The 18,854-nt window shown below is 48.5% G+C and overlaps 2 protein-coding genes across 2 annotated transcripts; one reads left to right on the top strand and one right to left on the bottom strand.

Annotated features, from left to right (window-relative positions):
• Window positions 1-1,131: 1,131 nt before the first annotated feature.
• LOC123170445 (acyl-coenzyme A oxidase 3, peroxisomal) lies at window positions 1,132-13,383 on the top strand. Its single transcript, XM_044588309.1, has 13 exons — window positions 1,132-1,693; window positions 9,339-9,456; window positions 9,547-9,654; window positions 9,743-9,915; window positions 10,001-10,100; window positions 10,272-10,346; window positions 10,876-11,006; window positions 11,544-11,679; window positions 11,762-11,881; window positions 11,977-12,123; window positions 12,341-12,445; window positions 12,524-12,625; window positions 12,728-13,383. The coding sequence occupies exons 1-13, from the start codon at window positions 1,209-1,211 to the stop codon at window positions 12,974-12,976; spliced, it is 2,049 nt and encodes a 682-aa protein (XP_044444244.1). The 5' UTR covers window positions 1,132-1,208; the 3' UTR covers window positions 12,977-13,383.
• Window positions 1,890-7,891, bottom strand: LOC123170446 (uncharacterized). Its single transcript, XM_044588310.1, has 2 exons — window positions 5,816-7,891; window positions 1,890-2,138 (listed from the first exon to the last, which is right to left on the bottom strand). The coding sequence occupies exon 1, from the start codon at window positions 7,776-7,778 to the stop codon at window positions 6,078-6,080; it is 1,701 nt and encodes a 566-aa protein (XP_044444245.1). The 5' UTR covers window positions 7,779-7,891; the 3' UTR covers window positions 1,890-2,138; window positions 5,816-6,077.
• Window positions 13,384-18,854: the final 5,471 nt, after the last annotated feature.

Below are 18,854 nucleotides of genomic sequence, written 5' to 3' on the forward strand. Positions count from 1 at the left end.
TCGCAGTTTCGACAAAGGGAGTGCCGCCCCATCCAGCTTGCAGCAACGCCATTCATCGTTGAAGGCCGCATCTCCGGCGAAAGCCGTCCAGTAGTCGGTCCCTAGAGTTCCTCACTGCCGCAGCTCCGCAATGAAGCCATCGCAGTAGTCGGATGCATAAAAAATGGTTGAAGCTTTTCAAAACTAGGGTTTAAGCTTTTCATGTCAATGATTGCAGCTTTTTGTTTGTATACTCGCGGGTTGAAGCTTTCTATGAAGCCGGTTGAAGCTTTCTATAAAGCGGGATGAAGCTATTCAATTTAACAGTTGAAGCTTCCAATTCAATGGATGCAGCTTTTTTGTGCTCGGTGCCCCGGCGACCAGCTTCTCCGTATTTTCGGTTGAAGCTTTCCCGTCGCTGGTTGTAGCTTTCCAGGCCACCAGTTGCAGCTTTTGTTGCAGGAGTGCGCCGACGACCAGCATCTTGGTCTGTCTTTTAAAACTTTTTATTTCGCCGGTTGAAGCTATTTTTGCCACCGGTTGTAGCATTTTGCGCTGCCGGTTGCAGCTTCTCTCAAGCGCGGCCATGGGACGATGACGCGGCCATGGCGAAGAGCCCGACCATGGAATGGCAATGTTGCCCCGAGGGGCACACGAACAACACAGGAGACAGGAGTTGAAGGCCGGCCTGGATCCATGGAGTTTGCTGCCCGGACGGTCGCGAGGAAGGAGTGGATACAGGCGTTGGGGAGAGGATAAGTTACACGTGTTGTCTTTCTGGTGGTTAGCGCCGCGCGCAAACATGGGTGTATCTAGTTGTATTTCGGTGCTACATATAAGGTACACATGTTGTCTTCCTGACGGTTAGCGCCGCGCGCAAACATGGATGTATCTACATGTATTTTGGTGCTACATACTTTTGTTTGATCAAAAGTAATATAGATAGAAGGAAGTACCAATTCTGTTAGGGCCGTCTCGAAAAGAATACTTACCGTTGCGTCCGTACGTCAAGAAAATAAATCGTCGCGGCCGTACGTCAGAAAAATTCCGTTCGCTGCCGTGGGTGGCATTTCTGTTGAAAAAATCCGTTTGGCCTGGAGCTTGGAACATCTCGCAAGCTTCTCCCTCCTCTGTTCTCATCTGCCCCTCTCCCCTCCCCTCCCTCCTCCCTCCCTCCCAACCCACCAATCCACGTTGACTTGCCAACCAATTCCAGACGTGTGCCGCTGATGGACGCTTCTCCCACCGCCGCCGCCCGCCGCGCCGCGGCGATCGCCCGCCACCTCGCTGGCCTCCCCTCCGGTGCCGCCGCCGCCGTGGCGGGGCTGCAGTTCTCCCCGTGCCTGAGCTACGCGCCCCCGGAATCGTCCGAGGCCCCGCCGGCGTTCGCGCCGATGGAGCTCCGCGCGCTCCTCGACGGGCACCACCTGAGGGAGCGCGACTGGGCGTACGGCGCGATGGAGGAGAGCCCGCTCTTCTGCCCCCGCCGCGCCGGCGGCAAGGTGTTCGTGTCGCCGGACTACAACGAGGGGAAGGAGGGGCAGAGGGAGGCCACCATGCGCCGGATCGGGTACCTCACGCGCCGGGGCGTGTTCCGTGGCTGGCTCACGGAGCCAGGGCCCGACGCCGAGCTTCGCAAGCTCGCGCTGCTCGAGTGCCTCGGCGTCTACGACCACTCCCTCGCCATCAAGGTCGGCGTCCACTTCTTCCTCTGGTACCTGCTTCATTGCCACTTCCCCTCGCCATTAAACTTCATCTATTTTTTCATGCAGAATATTTCAAATCAACACATTTAAGACACAATAGGATTGATTTTCAAAATACAGTTTGTAGAACGAAGCCCATACAACATGCAGAGTACATAGAACAAACGGTACGAAAAGGTTCACACAACCAGATAGAAATAGTCATACGAAAAGGTTCACACAACCAGGTAGAAATAGTCATACGAAAAGGTTCACACAACCAGGTAGAAATAGTCATACGAAAAGGTTCACACAACCAGATAGAAATAGTCAGCTTACAGGGCCATCAGCCCGAACAGAGCACGCAGGCTCGGGACACCAAAAGGCACAACGCGCCGGTACTGGTACAACGGAGCTTAACCATCGCCGCCTGCAGGCATCAGCGTCTTGACGCCTCCCCAGCGGAGCCCATTCCTGCAAAAACAGGATGCATTTAAAGATTCAGTCAGCTGGGTACGACGGAAACACCCCCGCGATCGTTATCTTGTTATGGATATGCCGAAGTGACCAGAGCAATGCCCCAACACAGCTCCACATCACAAGTTTAGAAGAATCATGCACATAAGATAAGCAAGTAAGCAAATCGGCACAAGAAGCAGGGTTCCAGCTAACCCCCACGGCCTCCCTAACAGCAATCCAAGCAAATTTAGCTAAATAACAGCGAAAGAATGTGTGGTTGCCATCCTCCTGTACCGAACACACAAGACATTGGCCCTCGGAAAGTCCATTGCGCTTGGCAATGTTGACCGGGGTAGGGAGGCGATTGCGGAACATTTGCCATAAGAAGATCTTGACTTTAAGGGGAATTCTGGTTTTCCAAAGCTCTCTGGCTACATTCAAAACAGGGCCCTTGGTAAGTTTGGCGTACAATGACTAAGCCAAAAACTGCCCCGAAGAAGAGAGGTGCCACTACACCTGGTCAGGATTATTATTCAAACTAATCGAACCCACGTTAGTGCATGGCAAGCCCAGCTGCCACGCTCGATGGGGGAGAGCTCATGGCGAAAGGCAATGGCCGGTGGTGAGGAACTCAAGGCCTCTGCCACCAAAATGTTTGGCTCAACCTCGAGCGAAAACAGGGCCTGGAGCTCCATCAAAAGCGGCTGAATATCCACCCACGAGTCGAACCAAAAGCGAATTGACCGCCGTTGTTAACATCAAACTTAGCCCCCAAGGCAAAAGCCACTTGGATCCCGTTCCAGAACGGCGAGCCGCGGGCAGCAGACTCGAAAAAGAATCTGTTGGGAAAATGTTTGGCTTTAAGAAGATCCGCCCAAAGCCCCAAAGCATTTTGGGGAAGTTTCCAGATCCACTTGGAGAGGAGAGCTACGTTCATGAGTTTGGAGTTTATCACCCCTAGCCCTCCCTGGTTCTTGGGGCGGCATATTGCTGCCCCTTGACCATGTGATACTTACGCTTGGAACCAGCCCCTTCCCAAAAGAACCTGGAACGAGGCGAGTCCAGCCTAGCATGAACCCCATCAGCTAGGAGGAACATACCCATGGTAAACATGGGCAGCAAAGACAAGCTAGAATTGGTAAGGATCAGCCTAGACCCAGAAGACATAAATAGGTTCCCATTCCTCTATGGAAATGTTTTTGGTGAAGATTGGGAGACCCAGGTAAGAAATGGGAAAATTGCCTAGCTTGCAATTGAGAAGGTTTGCAACCCTCCTACCCTCAGCGATGTCCAACCCCATGGACACCACCTCGCACTGGCCATCAACTCGAAACAAAGCAGCAGCAGCTTAACAGTGGTGATGGTATGCTGATCCGGCTCGAAAAGCAACATCGTGTCGTCTGCATATTGCAGTTGCGACCCCCCCCCCCCCCCCCGGGATAAGGTGGGCCACAACCCCCTTGATGTGGCCCGCTAGTTTGGCCATGTCAAACATAGCAGAAAGAGCATCCACAACAAAACTACAGAGAAGCAGCGATAGAGGATCGCCTTGTCGCAAGCCCCTCTTGTTCCGGAAGAAGTGCCCAGTTTCCCCATTGACCCCCCCCCCCCCCCCCCCCCCCAAAGACCAGCTGCAAGACAGCGCAACGGGGCCCTCCAGGATGAAACGGCCCTTGATAAATGCAGATTGGCATCTATGAATAACCCTATGTGCTATCGGGGCTATACGGGAAGCATAGGCTTTGACACACAGTTTAAAAACACCGTTGATGGGAGCAATCGGCCTAAACTGATGGATACTGTCTACACCTTGCACTTTCGGGATTGGCGAGAGAATAACAAAGTTGAGGCGCGGGATATCTACGGTTCCTAATGCAAACCCGTTGAAAATGAAAAAAAAAAGATGCCCTTCAGAGCAGGCCAGAACCTACAGAACATCGAAACAGGCCAACCATCAGGGCCCGGAGCAGTGTCCAACTTCATTGCACAGAGCGCGTCATCGATTTCTTTGGGAAAAAACGAGAGGGGTAGCTCCTCATTCTCCTGCGAGGAAACACATTGTGTCTGATCCCACAAATCGTGACGCAAACCTGCCAACTTAGGCTCCTCGGAACCCATAAGCTGGATGTAGGAATCGTAAATGTGTTTAGCAATATCTCCCTGGCTAAGGAGGAGCCCCTGCTCCAATTGCAAGCGCAGGATCGCACACTTGCGACGACGACCATTAGCGTAGGCATGAAAATAGCCAGTGTTTGCATCGCCCTTAAGAGTCCACTTCATCCCACCCCTACGATGCCAGTACTGCTCCTCAGAGCGAACAATGGACAACACTAAATTTTCGATGGCGTATCGGTGCGCCCATTCAGCCTCAGAGAACTGTCTCTGATCAGCCTGTACATCCAGGGCAACCAGTTCCGAGACCAGGTTAGCCCTGAGCAGCTTGTCGTCGTGCCCCCGTTTGGCTCCCCAGCCTTGCAGCAACACACCCGCTTGGCTCCCCAGCCTTGCAGCAACACACGAAGCCGCAGCAGCAAGCCACATGTCCAGGGGGCCACGCTGCGACCCAACCCCGGCAAGGGCTGCATCCCACTTATCTAAGAACATCTGGTTGAAGCCCTCCACTTCAAACCAAGCTGTTTCGCAAAGAAGAATCTAGCCGCAAACTGTCCTCCCCAAAGGACAGAACAAGTGGGATATGATCCGAACCTGTGCGAGTTTCAGTGATAAGGTTCCATAGGGGGAACGACATCTCCCACTCAGAGGACACAAACACACGGTCCAGAACGCTACCGACCGGAGCGAGCTGCTTGTTAGTTACCATACCCCCGATCTGGCCACTTCCCTAAGCGCCATGGCCGCGATCGCATTGTTAATAACGCCACACACGTGGCCAATAGATGTCGTCGTTATTTTTGTCAGCACGGGAGCGAATCAAATTAAAATCACCGCCAACCACAATGGGCAGGTGAGCCGCGGCAACCGCGACAACCTTGGCCTGGGTTTCTCCCAAGAAATCCACAGAATGGGTGTCTGCCGGCCCATACACAACCATCACCACCCATTCACACAGAGAAGAATGATATCTAATATGAGCAGAAAGGAAAAAAGACACCCTCGCCCCAGGAAACTACGTCGCAGCAATCACGATTAAAGCCAAGAAGCAGCCCACCAGAGTGCAGCGCCAAACAAAGCGTTCTAGAGGGTCACTGGAGAGAAAATAGTGGTGCCTAAAATCAGATTTAATTGTCTCCTGCAGAGCAACAACGTAAACCGATTCATTACGCATGTACACTTTCAGTTGCGTCTTCCTACCAACATGGCCGAACCCACGGATGTTCCGGAAAAGGTACCTCATCTAGATAATACGTTTTCTAAGATTTGGCCACGCGCCTCACCGTGCCAGTACAGCGAGGAGAGGAAAGAGCAGCAGCCCCAGCCACCACCCCTTCTTCCATGGGCAGTGGGCACCATTGAATTGGGAACGGAAGCCCCTACTTGCATGCCAGCCGTCGCAGTCTTAGCCGCAGCTACCTTCGCTAAGGCAGCTTGCACCAGCTCCTTCGATTGAATGAGAGAAAGAAGATCTTCAGAGGAGCCCGCGCACGAAGAATCAACCCCACAATCATCCAAAAACCCGAGCATGTGATCATCAGAGAAAGCATCTAGAATGGAATATCTTAAAACTTTGTTACCTGTGAGCTCGAGGTTCTTCTTTGCTATCAGCAACTCTGCGCTTTCGAGAGAGGAGAGATCGCCCTTGGGGCCCTTTGGCCTCACGCTGGAACGACGGGGACCTACCGTAGCCGCCTTGGAACCCTTGGCCTTGGAGATAAGTGCCACCACCGCCACCTTGTCGCGCAGCGGGTCACCGGAGGGAGGGGTGGAGCGCTCCCCTCCCCCAGTCCCAGAGGCAGGATGAGGCGAGGCGAGAGCCATCACCACCGGACGGGGAGTTTACGGCGCGCTCGTACCCTCCAGAACTGGCACCGTCCTGGACGCCTTCTTGCGGCCTGTCTTCTTATTAGCTTGGCCGCCAGAGTTCCTCTTGCTGAATCCCCAAGACGCATGGCTAGCCCAGCCAATGTCTGCACGATCTTCAGGAGGCAGGTTGACAGTGGTAGGCGCCGGTGTGAGCGGCAGTGTCTTGTCGAGCACATTGGAGGGAGAGCTACCACCCACGCTCACGGACAGCGGAGAGAACCGCACCGCGAGACCAGAGCCCTCGCACGACACTGGGATGCCCTTAGGATCAGCCTCTGGCACCACCGGCACCAAAGGAACAAGCGGCGATAGCAAGTTAGAGGCGCGAGCACTGCCTGGCCCGCCCTTAGCCGTGGCCTGTGGGTGCGAGGATGGGGTTGGGGGAGGCACCGAATTCACCGCCATGGCAGTGGCCCCATTAGAAGCACCGCCATCCTTTCCGTTGTCGCCCAACTTGTCCCAAGCTTCAGTGTCGATGGATTCGTCGTCCATGCTCTCTTCCTTGTCTTTGTCATCGCCATCAAGACCCTTGCCATTGTTCTGATTAGGAGGAGGCGGGCCTCCACTCTTACGCATGGGCTTGAGCTCCGGCTCCAACGTGATGTTGTATCCAATGTTGTTGAACCAGATCTTGACCATGCCCCGCAGCTTGGCTGGAGCACAGCACGCGATCTTCATCCTCACTGGCCCCGGACGAATGAGCGAGAGCTCGTCCACCACCAGAGGGCGGCCAATCATAGACATGGCAGCCATCAGCCTGTCCTCGCGGCGGTGCTTCTTGGGCACGCCCGAGAGCCTCACCCACACCTCCGGCATCACTTCCCCCTTGGGCTCCTCCCAAACCAACTCGCGGATCCTTGTTGTGATATTGTTGAGGGGAAGGAACAACTTACCACTGCGGGTGGCCATCCATAACATGTCCAGGGTTGGGAAGACTACCGTGAACTCCGCCTCTGAGATTTGCACAACCTGCCAGACCCAAGCCCCCTCGACAAGGTTCCTGAGCTCATCTTCCAGAATCTGCTGAGAGAGGGTGCCTGGATCTGCCGAAATGATGGCCGCATTGCCCCCAAGCACCCCACTGTCTTCATCGTCTTCTTCCTCGAACTGCAAGCAGAAAAAGCCCTCCCCTGGGATTGCGTGGCCCATAGTTTGAAGCATCAGTGATTTGCCACGGGAGGGGCAGTAAGCAGAAGCATGCCCATCTTCCTTGCACAACACACAGAGCGGCTTGAACTGGCGTTGCGACTGGAAGTGCCCAATGCGGCCGCACTTGAAGCACTCTGGCCGGTCCGCTTCCTCGACCAGGATGGGCGCCAAGGCCATGCCCTGCGAGGAGGAAGACAGCGCCAGCGACGCCTGGGCTGGCAGAGCCAGCGACCCGGACGGCTTATGCTTTGGTTTCTTCGCGAAAGGATCTCCAACCCGGTTGCCGCAAAACTGGTGCTGCTTATCCTTACGCTGCAGATCTTGACTCCGACGCCTTCGCTCCTCCTTCTTTCTATCCTGTTGCTTGTTCCACGACTGCGGAGGAGGATCCAAATCCCCCTTGCGAGCCAGCGGCCGCTTGCGTTGCGCCTGCTCGCGCAGATCTTGCTCACTGCGGTGCTCCGCCTCCCGATCCAGCGGGTCCAGAGGCCGCTTGGTCGTGCGCCGGTCTTCGCGAGAACACATGGCGACCACCTCCGCAAAGGAACACACGAGCGAAGGAGGGGGAGGAGGGCGGAGAAGACGATTGCGCACCGCGACCTAGCCGCCGCACTTCCGATTTGGTGGCTGGAAAACCTAGCCAGGGATCCAGCGAACTTTTACACAGCCACAGGAATTTATATGCGCTCCGGATGGGCTGGGCCTCCACGACCAGTGGGCTGACAGTCGACTGGACCGGCACCATCTGGTTATTTCAGCTGTCCGGCTTCTCAATATGGTTTCTTTTCTATGCATTTAATTTGTCTTTCTGTTTTGCTGGACTGGCAACTTCTAATGTGTATACTGTAGCTCTTTTCACAATAAGAGTTACTCCTATCCATACAGATACAGTGACGCTGTGGCGGCACTTAATTATGAAAGCTGGCTAAGTAGCTTACCACGTTAGTTTGTTCTTTTAAGATAAAGGAGTATAGGCCTTTTCCTTTTTGTTACTATTTCCTCTGGATAACCATTTGCTACCAATGTGGAATTGCTTCTTATTTCCAATTTTGATTATTGAATGTGCACCACTGGGAAATGATGCTAGCATTGGCTACTGGAACCTGGAAGCTTGTCACTTAGCATTCTAAAAATTTGTGCCTGCCCGACGGTTGTAAATTGTGCCAAAATTTGGATTTTTCGTTCTGTTCTATTTTTTGGATATCTTTGAATAGTTTTGAATCTAGGATATTTAGCGCACAACTTAAGGTGAACATGGTGTCAGAAATAGTGATGAAAATTGAAGATCACACCTATTTTGGTTCAAAGTTTAGTGCTTTCTTTTTTATTATTGTCCTCTTTTGTGATGGTCTAGGGATATGCTTTTGGTTATCAATTTTGGAGGGTTGTATGCTAGTATGTGCTACAAGATCTAGTGCACTGGAACTCGTGGTTATGGACCCAAATCCTTTAGTATGGAACATTGTCTTTTCCAAGTAAAAACCCCCTAATATATGAAAGAATGAAAAGGTGCTTTCGTTCTTGTGGAATAAGAAGCCCTCGTACCGTAATGAAAGGAAAATCGTAATTTTTCATTAGGTATTTGGCCAAATAGGATCGTCCAGTTCCTACAGAACCTATCACTAAAATACCCGATAGGGCTAAGCGGAACGAAAAGGGTTTTCCATGAGATGGTAAATGAAAACGATTAGTCCCACACGAGGTTTGGGAATAAGTGATTGTCTGATATTGAGCAAGGAATATACGTCTTTCTGCTAAAGAGGATCTATTAAACTCATAATTCATTAGATCCTTGTTATCAATGCCAACTAGGTATCATAAGTAAATGGATCCCGGTTGTTCAATCCTTTGATAACCAAGGTCATTCTTTGCTAAAGAGAAATGATCACTATGAGTCAGACTCAATAGAATTGGATCCATTCCAAATAGCGAGAATTAGGATTCTTGATCAGCAATCTTGTCCAGAAAACTAGAATGATAATTTCTAAGATTTTCTTGTGATTTCTGGGATGTTCTGGATGAAACAGGTTCCACCTTTCATTGAGAATCTTCTGATGTTTACCTTTTTTTATGTGTGCATTTAAGGGGAGGCGCTGTCAAGTTTCTTGGAACGAAGCGCCATCACGACAAATGGTTGTTGGACACAGAAAACTATGTTATCAAAGGTTGTTTTGCAATGACAGAATTGGGTCATGGGAGCAATGTAAGTGGTGACAATGTCTTTTCTTGATTGTGTAACCTATGTTAGTTGTACTGATGAAGCTTTCCTTCTCTTCTATTGACGAACTTGAAGGTACGAGGAATTGAGACAGTAGCAACTTATGATTCCAAAACAGGAGAGTTTGTGATAAATACTCCCTGCGAGTCAGCTCAGAAGTACTGGATTGGTGGAGCTGCTAATGTGAGATGAAATCTCACTTACCTTCTTGTGTACATATAGGCTTCACATGTCTTTATAAGCTACTATAAGTGTTTATGTCCTTTTGCAGCATGCTACACATACAATCGTCTTTGCTCAGCTCCATATAAATGGAAGAAATGAAGGAGTCCACGCTTTCATAGCTCAGATCAGGGATCAAGATGAAAATGTGTTGCCTAATATCCATATAGCTGACTGTGGCCATAAGATTGGACTAAATGGTGTTGATAATGGTCGGATTTGGTGAGTCATTGTATTTGTAGATCCTTTGGTCTACTGTATCCGTATGGCATTCATTGTATGTCAACAAGTTTGACTGTCCTTTCAGGTTTAACAATATACGTGTTCCTCGAGAGAATTTGCTGAATCTGGTTGCTGATGTTTTGCCAGATGGGAAATATGTTAGCATGATAGATAACCCAGATCAGGTACCGGACCCCACCTATCCACCCTCTCTCTCTCTCTCTCTCTCTCTCTCACACACACACACACACACACACACACAGAGTTAGAAAAGGGGAGAGCTGTCAAAAGAGCTTCACAGTTTGCTACGTTCGTTTTATTCTTACTTCCAAATTAACAAAGTTTCTTATTTGCAGAGGTTTGCAGCATTTTTGTCCCCTCTTACTCTTGGCCGGGTAAATATTGCAGTTAATGCGGTTTATATTTCAAAGGTATGTTCGGTGGCCTTTCCTTTTCGGTAAATACATGGAAGTTATTCCATACTTTTCTTCATGAGTTCCATAGGTATAGAATATAGATGTATTTAACTTCATAAGCTTGCAGAAATAGGATGATTGAAATTGGACTCGTTAGGTTAAACCAGTGGAAGTTGGTAAAGGTAGTCTGCTGGTCTGTCTAGCGCTGGTCTGTGTAGCTCAAATGAAGGCGAATATCATCTATATGGACAGGGACAGGTTATGAGTCTGAACTTTTCATCACCCAGATAAGTTTGGTTGAAATGTGAACATTGACCGTGTGTTGATGGAACCAGCTGTTTCCAGCTTTTTTACCAGCCAACAATGGAACATCATGACATTTTTTGTTTTGAGGAATACATTTGGCCTAGTACAGACCAGATAGTGCCAGCAATAAGCAAGTAGTCAGTACTAGTCACCCAGAGGAATTAGCTTTCGATCCATTTTCCATGCCTACATATTATTTTAACTGTGGTTATGCACTCTTTCTTTCCCATGCTTACAGGTAGGCCTAGCAATTGCTGTGAGATATGCTTTGTCAAGGAGGGCCTTTTCAATTACACCAGATGGTCCTGAAATGCTGTTACTTGATTATCCCAGTCACCAGAGGCGCCTCCTACCTTTGCTTGCAAAAGTGTATGCTACTAGCTCTTCTTAGTTTATAGTACTTTCAGTCAAATCAATATGATCATTTCTCACAAAAGGGTAGTTCTTGCATATCGAATTTGTTGCGCCAGCTCGCCTATTTTTATGTCTTGCTAATCGTTTAATGTTACTGCTCTATTCTATGTGGCAATGGATTATATTTTAGTGTTCTAATTATGAAATGCCAAATCTGTAATCATAGTGATGAAACTATAGGATCTATTAGCATTTTGATGCAAAAATATTCCACACCATGTAATTGGACTTAGGGATGCAAATGTGTAACCTGTAGGGTACCTTCCAATCCTCTTTAGTTCAACCAAATGAACTAAATTTCCAAAATCACATCAGTTTTTGAAACTTTTAGTTCATTTGATTGAACTAAAGAGGGTTGGAGGGTACCCTAGTCCTCAGAAATTTGCACCCCTAATTGGACTCTCTAATGCAAACCTTCCTTTTTTGCCAATGTTTTCACTGCTACTTAGCACAGACCATCATATGCTAAATACTTTTTTTATTATTATGCAGATGTATGATGAGCAGTGCTAGTAATTTTATGAAAAATATGTATGTGAAAAGAACACCTGAAATTAGTAAAGCGATACATGTTTACTCTAGTGCTCTGAAGGCTACATTAACCTGGCAGAATATGACCACGCTTCAGGTATTGTTAAAAGGGTTATCAGCATTTTTCTTTCTATATTTGGATCAGTGGTTTTCACTGGATTTTCCTTCTCTTCCGTTAGGAGTGTCGTGAGGCCTGTGGTGGCCAAGGTTTAAAGACCGAGAATCGCGTTGGAATTTTCAAAGCCGAATTTGATGTTCAGTCTACATTTGAGGGTGACAATAATGTTCTACTCCAGCAGGTTATTTCATTTATTGTTGTTCATTGTCCATGCATGTGTCTGGAAGATACTTCAAACTTGTCTTCATTGTACCTAATTTAATCTCATTGACGCAGGTAAGCAAAGCCCTATACGCTGAATTTTTAACGACGCAAAGGAAGAAGAAGTCATTCAAGGGATTGGGATTGGAACATCTGAATGGTCCTTGCCCTGTTATTCCCCATAGTCTGACAAGTGTCATATTAAGGAGCTCCAAGTTCCAGGTAAAGAATTTTACTGCAGTTCATTAGCGATAAGATTTCTCTGTCTGGAGTCCTGGAAACAGCCTCTTGCAGAAATGTAGGGAAAGGCTACGTACAAAAGACCCAAAGTGGTCGGACCCTGCGCAAGCGGGAGCTACGTGCACCGGGCCGCCCTTTTATTATTATTATTGTCATGGGATAAATCCTGCCTTTATGTTGGCTATGTGCATATGGCTAGATGGATTTGTTCTGCTTGAGGGAGCGGGATTTACTGAAACAGTTCGCAGAGGAGGTAGCTCGCCATCTGGCACAAGGGGAAAGCAGAGAAAGGGCTCTGATGCTGGTAAATTTTACTTTCTACTGCACATTTTCTTGCTGATCTAAATTTCCATTAAGATTAACGCGAATGACATTTGCCCAGAGCTACCAAATTGCTGAAGACTTAGCTAGAGCATTTACTGAGCGCACAATTTTGCAAATATTTTTGGAGGACGAGATGAATGCTCCTGCTGGGTCTTTAAAGGTATATTCACTTCCCACCGATGACTGGAATCATCAAAATGATGTGTGACTTTTTTTTCTTGTAAAGGTAATCCTCATCATACCTTCAATTTGTCATTCGCAGGATGTATTGGTGTTACTGAGGTCTATGTATGTTATGGTGTGCATAGATGAATCTGCATCTTTTCTGAGATATGGTTATTTGTCGCGGGACAATGTAACCACCGTGAGGAAAGAAGTCATGATACTGTGCAGTGAACTCAGGCCCCATGCGCTTGCTATTGTCGGTTCTTTCGGAATCCCTGATGCCTTCCTCAGTCCACTTGCTTTCGACTGGATCGAAGCAAATGCTCTATCTTCCGGGAGCGAATGACTATACACCTTCAGACACCAATGAGGACGTAGCCCCGTAAATGTGAAACTATTACAGATGGGGCAGCCAAATACTGATTACTAAACAAAGACAGGTGCATAATGCATTTGCTGCTTCATGTTGTTTACACAGTTTACAATAATAGTTGTTGAAGTGTACGGTCGAAGATGCTGATCTGCGCAGAAAATAGGGAATTTGATGTATGCATCAGTTCATGTATTGTCTTCTCTAAATTACGCCAATAAAACTGAATAAGCTGATATGGCCTGACAGGGGCTCACAGCGTAAATAGTGTACACAATGTTGTTTGCTGTAAATTCTTTCTTTTTTGACAATATGTTGTTGAACCGTACACAAAGCAATAAGCCAGAGCCAGTGCAATATCTGTTGGATTGGATTTCATGACATGCAGAATTCTACAGAAACCGAGTGAATGTACAATATGTGTTGTTTGGTTGTGCTAGAGAAAAAGCGCCAGAATGTTCCAAAAGATTATGTGGATGACATATATGGTTATAATTGAAACAAAGAAAGAAAATTTTGTACTATTCGTTGATGGAAATTTTCATATAGAATTCCATGCGAAGTACTCCATCCGTTCCTAAATATAGGTCTTTCTAGAGATTTCAACAAGTGACTACATACGAAGCAAAATAAGTGAATCTACACTCTAAAATATGTCTATATACATCCGTATGTGGTAATCCATTTGAAATCTCCAAAAAGACTTATATTTAGGAACGGAGGTAGTAAATCATATGAAAAATTCATATGGTTTCCAATTCTACAGACCAACAAAAAGTTCTTTAAGGACATCTCCAACGCCGACCCGTAAATTTCCTCCCGCGTCTGTCCGGGGACACTAATGCCGGAGGCCGCCATCCAACATTGCTGCATACATTTCAACAACTATTTGAACAAGACGAAATTCCTGCAACCCGGGCAAATTTTGATATAAACCAAAAGAAGTTCATGTAAACTCGGATAATTTTACATAAAACTGGAAGATATTTTGTCCGGTAAACTAAAAACCTTAAAATAAAAACCCTAAACTACACTATACTTGACGGATAGGCCATGCCTGGCTGGCCGGCGGCTCCTCCTCCATCATCGTCGCTGGATCCGTCATCGGAGTCGGGCTTCGGGCGGTGGAAGGGTGCGTGCGCAGTGCGGCCGCGGCTACCGAGAACCTAGGCCGGGGGAAAGGGCGGCGGTCCTTGGAGGAGCCAACATTGGCGGCGACGATCTCGCTGAGAGACCACTCCTCGCCGTACTTAGCCATCTCCTCGTCGAGGCAGCGGAGACGACGCTTGGCCGTCTCTGACGTCATCACGGAGTGGCCCAGGGCCCACGCGTACACCAAGTTCGGGCCCGCCGCGAACTTGGACCAGCGCGCCACGTTGCGCCCGTCCCACCGGGGCTGCTCCCTGTCGGTGTACAGTGGACCTTGCTGTCATGGCGCTCCGGGACGAAGAACAACTGCCGCCGCCCCCGCCGCCGTCGAGGTAGTGGAGAATGCGGCCGCGCGAGTTCGTCGCGATCGCATTGGGCAGTGGCGGCGAGCAGCGCTCCTCCTTGACGCGTCAGGGCAACGTCGAGATCTGCTCCTCCTTCACGCTCGGACGCTGCAGTTGGGCGGCAGAGAGCATGGAGGGGATGCCGGCTCTGGCTTCATGGGGAGGAGCTTACCACAAGCATAGGGGATCAATCGTAGTCCTTTCGATAAGTAAGAGTGTAGAACCCAACAAGGAGCAGAAGGAAATGACAAGCGGTTTTCAGCAAGGTATTCTCTGCAAGTGTTGTAGGTAATGATAATAGATAGTTGTGTAGCAAGGTAATTCGTAACAAGTAGCAAGTAGCAATAGTAGCAAAGGTGCAGCAAGATGGCCCTTATAATAAGCAAAGCGTTCTCGAGGACACAAGCGAATTCTCGTCTAGTCATGTTCACTATGCTTAGTTGATTCATGTTCACTACTTTGATAGTTTGATATGTAGGAATGATTACCCCCTCTCACAAGTATCCGCAACTATAAAAGAAGAATTAAGATAAATCTAACCATAGCATGAAACATATGGATCCAAATAAGCCCCTTACGGAATAACGCATAAGCTAGGGTTCTCTTATAATAGTGACGGAAATGCGTGTCATCACCAGCTTCTGGACCCACATGTAAGCAGCCACGTCAGCATCCCATGGGCCCACATGTCAGGATTTTTGATCGATCAAACCTTATTATCACTCACGGGCACCCTAAGTGATAAAACCTCGGCCTGGCCCAGCTGTAAGGTGACACGTCAGCATATTATTGGCCCATACGTCAAATTCGTTGACTGGTCAAACATGTTGGGTCGTTGTTAGTATATACGGTGACAGTTCTAGTGACATATTTTAGCCATCGCAGAAGATAGTTTAGTCGATGATTTTGCGTCCGTCACCTAAGATACGGGCCCAGTTCTTTTGGTCGATTCTCCCATAATTTGAGAATCAACCCTCCATCCAGCTTTCCCCAGAATCTTGAGCCCATTTTTTTACAATCCTAGCTAGTTAGGATATGAAAAGCTAGGATTGTAAAAAAAGGTATAAGATTCTAGGAGAAGCTAGGCGGAGGGTGGATTCTCAAGATTGTGGGAGAATCGGCCAAAAGAACTGGGCCACGATCTTGCGCGAGGAAGAAAGTGGTACCGTTGAGATTTTATTTTCTACGATGGTGCTTCGGTGACGGTGGGGGTGACGGTTGGAAAACATCGCCAGTGTATTTTCCGCGACGAAAAAGGGTTATACATGACACAAGTGAAGCGTCACAAAATAGAGCAAAGTTTGTAGGGATGGAACTGACGCCAAATATTTACGGGAAGGACATCTTCCCGTAAACCTGAGGTGAGATTGAGGCCCTTTTACTAGAACCTCTAAAGATAAAGGAGATTTACAGGATCCATTGGAGATGTTTTTTGGCCTCAACTTTCTGTAAACAACGGTTAATTAATGGATTGGGGAAATGTTGGAGTTGCTCTTATGCGATTACATCAACAATTTTGAAGCTCAATGACTTCAATATTTAACAGATGTGTGTATGTCTAAGTTTTTTTCTAACAATTGTGTATGTATAAGTTGTACTTGATTTTTCTTAAAGAAAAATAGATAATTGAGAAAACATAAGCATTGCTAATGAAAAATGTAACCATCTTTAATTTTGATCACATAAGGTAGAGAGAGAAAGACAAACCTGCCCTGGGTTAGCAATTGCACCCCACGTAAAGAACTTGGCTGGTAGGAACATTCACCGGCAAGCTAAGTTTGTGTAGCGTTGGTGAATGTTTTGCATATGAGGGATTTGGACCCAGAATGAACCAATTTATTTAAGGAAAATCCTTTATGATGATTTATATTATTTGGACAAAGAGAGATGCATCATTTGTGATTACATTGACTAGAAAATCAGGAGGCTCATCATGCAAAAGCATAGTGTTGTCCTCCACTTTGCTAGCTAACAGATCGGCAGCCATGTTGGCTTCTCTATGACAATGCGAAAAAACAACATGACCAGAGTTAAGACAAAGAAAACAACATTCTTCGTAAATCGCCGCGGTAGGGCCTATTGTGTTTCCACCACTTTGCATGACTTCAATAATCTTCAGGCAGTCAAATAAAACAATTAACTTGTTGCATCCAATGCTACCATCCAATATTAGTCCATCTCGGAGCGCACATGCCCCCGCGATCGATGAATCACTAAAAAATTGTGACACCCCGAGATTGACTCTCTAGATGCCTTCCATTTATTTTTCGTTATTGCCGTGTGTTTATTTTGTTTGTTGCATTATCATAAGTATTTTGCATATTTCATTCCTCTATGTTGATGCAATGATCATGTTGAGTGCCTTGTCATATCTTTGCTTCTTGCACCATGCTCATCTCACTTGTTATGTTGCATTGCGCCCTTGTCATTTTGCATTTCATTATGCTTATCATGTGCATTGTGAGATTCATCTTATTGTTTTACTTGCTCTATGTGTGTGTTGACGTTCAGCCCCTTGTTTCCTCTCTCAACCTATCAATGCACCATCACCTCATCCTTCCTTCTTCTTTCTTTCATTTTTGCTAGTGACATTTTTCTTCCTCCATAAATGTTCAATCTTTTCCTATCTATTTTAGACCATGTCCTCACCTCTCTGCCAAATTTGCTCCATTTGGAGTTGTTTTGGTTGGGTTTAAAAATGGCCCAAGTTTGAATTTAATTCAAACTTGAATTATTTTTCTACCTCTAAATGTGTCCAAACTAATTTTACTTAATTTTCCATTATACCAGCAGTCCAGAAATATTTTCATCTTGGCCACTACCCTATCCAAACTCCCTGCACTTTTCTCTCTTCTTTTTTGTTTGAAAAATAGGGAAGAAGGTGAGGAGGGCAACAACCCAGCGCAGCTCCAACGCTGTCGGATATGGGGTTCCGGCAAAACCCTTAAGGTTCGAACTCTGGGGTGCGCGCGAAGATCTTCCCCCTACCGATCCACGCCCGAACGCCTCGCTGCGAATCTAAGCTACCCGATGAACAACACAAGGGACACAAGGTTTATACTGGTTCGGGCCACCGTTGTGGTGTAATACCCTAATCCAGTGTGTGGTGTGGTGGATTGCCTCAGGGGCTGATGATGAACAGTACAGAGGAAGAACAGCCTCGCGAGGGGTGTTCTTGAGCTAGTGCGGTGTGTTTGAGCTAGGATCGATCCTCCTTCTACTGTGGTGGCTAGCTCTATATATAGAGGCCCTGGTCCTCTTCCCAAATATTGAGCGGGAAGGGCGCCAACAACGGCCATTTTGAAGGGGAACATCTGGTACAAGTTATCCTGACTAAAGGTGGTCTTCGACTGCGAAAGGCACTGGTGATGATGCCGTCTTGGGCTCCACGGTGACCTCTGTCCTGCTGCTCTGCTGGTCTTGGTCTCGTTGCACCGAAATGGTAACCTTTGCTTGATGCCTCGGTACTCCGCGCCAGAGCTTGCCCCCTTTGCACCGAAGAGGAAACAAGGACACTGCGCAGGCCGGCGCCCGCCTGGCGCCCGCTTGGCCTTGATCGTCATGGCTTGCGTCATGGGCACCTCGCGAGGTACCCTTGCCTTGATCACTCCGCCTCCCCGCGAGCCTGCCTGGTGAGGCCGTTCCTGAGGAAGCCTTGCGTCGTCCGCCCGCGAGGGTCTTAAGCTTGAGTCGATGAAGATGGGCCGTACTGGGCCACCCGTTGAGCCACGCCGCAGGCCGCAGGCAGGCAAGTCTGGGGACCCCCATTCTCAGAACGCCGACAGTAGCCCCCGGGCCCAAGGCGCGCTCGGGCTTGGCTTAGCAACGAAGCGAAAGGGCAAGCGCGGAGCGCCGCGGGCCCCAACAGCCTGCGGCCTTGGGCGTCGCGTGGCGGTTGATTGGATGTGGGCGTCTCCGCTTCCCCACGCTGCCTCGGCAACTGTCCGTCTGACAAAAAAGGCTGGCTCGGGCTAGGCTTACCTCCATTGCTCCCATTCGCCTTGCTCCAGATCCCCTTTCTTGCTCTTGCCCTCCTGCTTCCGAAATCTCCAGATCCGCCTCACCCCTTCCCCTTCAGCGAGCAATGGCGCCCCGCAAGACCGCGGCCGAGGCTCCACTGGCCTGGTACTCGCCGGCTTTGGATCCCCCAAACATGACGGAGAAGAATCTCGCCCTCACGCGCCTGATGACGGCGGCGCCAGGCAGCGAGATGGGGGAGACCGCGCTCCGACCCGGCTCTGCCCAGCCGGAGGAGAAGGGGAGCACCTTCTACCCCTTCTTCATGAGTGCCGTCATAGTCGGCCTGGTGCCTCCTTTCTCCGAGTTCTTCTATGCCGTCCTCCGCCATTATAAGCTGCAGG

Source organism: Triticum aestivum, chromosome 7D (genome assembly GCF_018294505.1).
Source record: "Triticum aestivum cultivar Chinese Spring chromosome 7D, IWGSC CS RefSeq v2.1, whole genome shotgun sequence".
In the NCBI taxonomy this organism is placed as follows: Eukaryota; Viridiplantae; Streptophyta; class Magnoliopsida; order Poales; family Poaceae; genus Triticum; species Triticum aestivum.

Excerpts from the sequence above, each read along its gene's own strand:
- LOC123170445 (XM_044588309.1), top strand. The coding sequence starts at position 1,209 with ATGGACGCTTCTCCCACCGCCGCCGCCCGCCGCGCCGCGGCGATCGCC. Across the intron at positions 10,347-10,875 it reads ATGCGGTTTATATTTCAAAG|GTAGGCCTAGCAATTGCTGT; the intron begins GTATGTTCGGTG and ends CCATGCTTACAG. Across the intron at positions 12,124-12,340 it reads TAAGGAGCTCCAAGTTCCAG|ATGGATTTGTTCTGCTTGAG; the intron begins GTAAAGAATTTT and ends GCATATGGCTAG.
- LOC123170446 (XM_044588310.1), bottom strand. The coding sequence starts at position 7,778 with ATGTGTTCTCGCGAAGACCGGCGCACGACCAAGCGGCCTCTGGACCCG.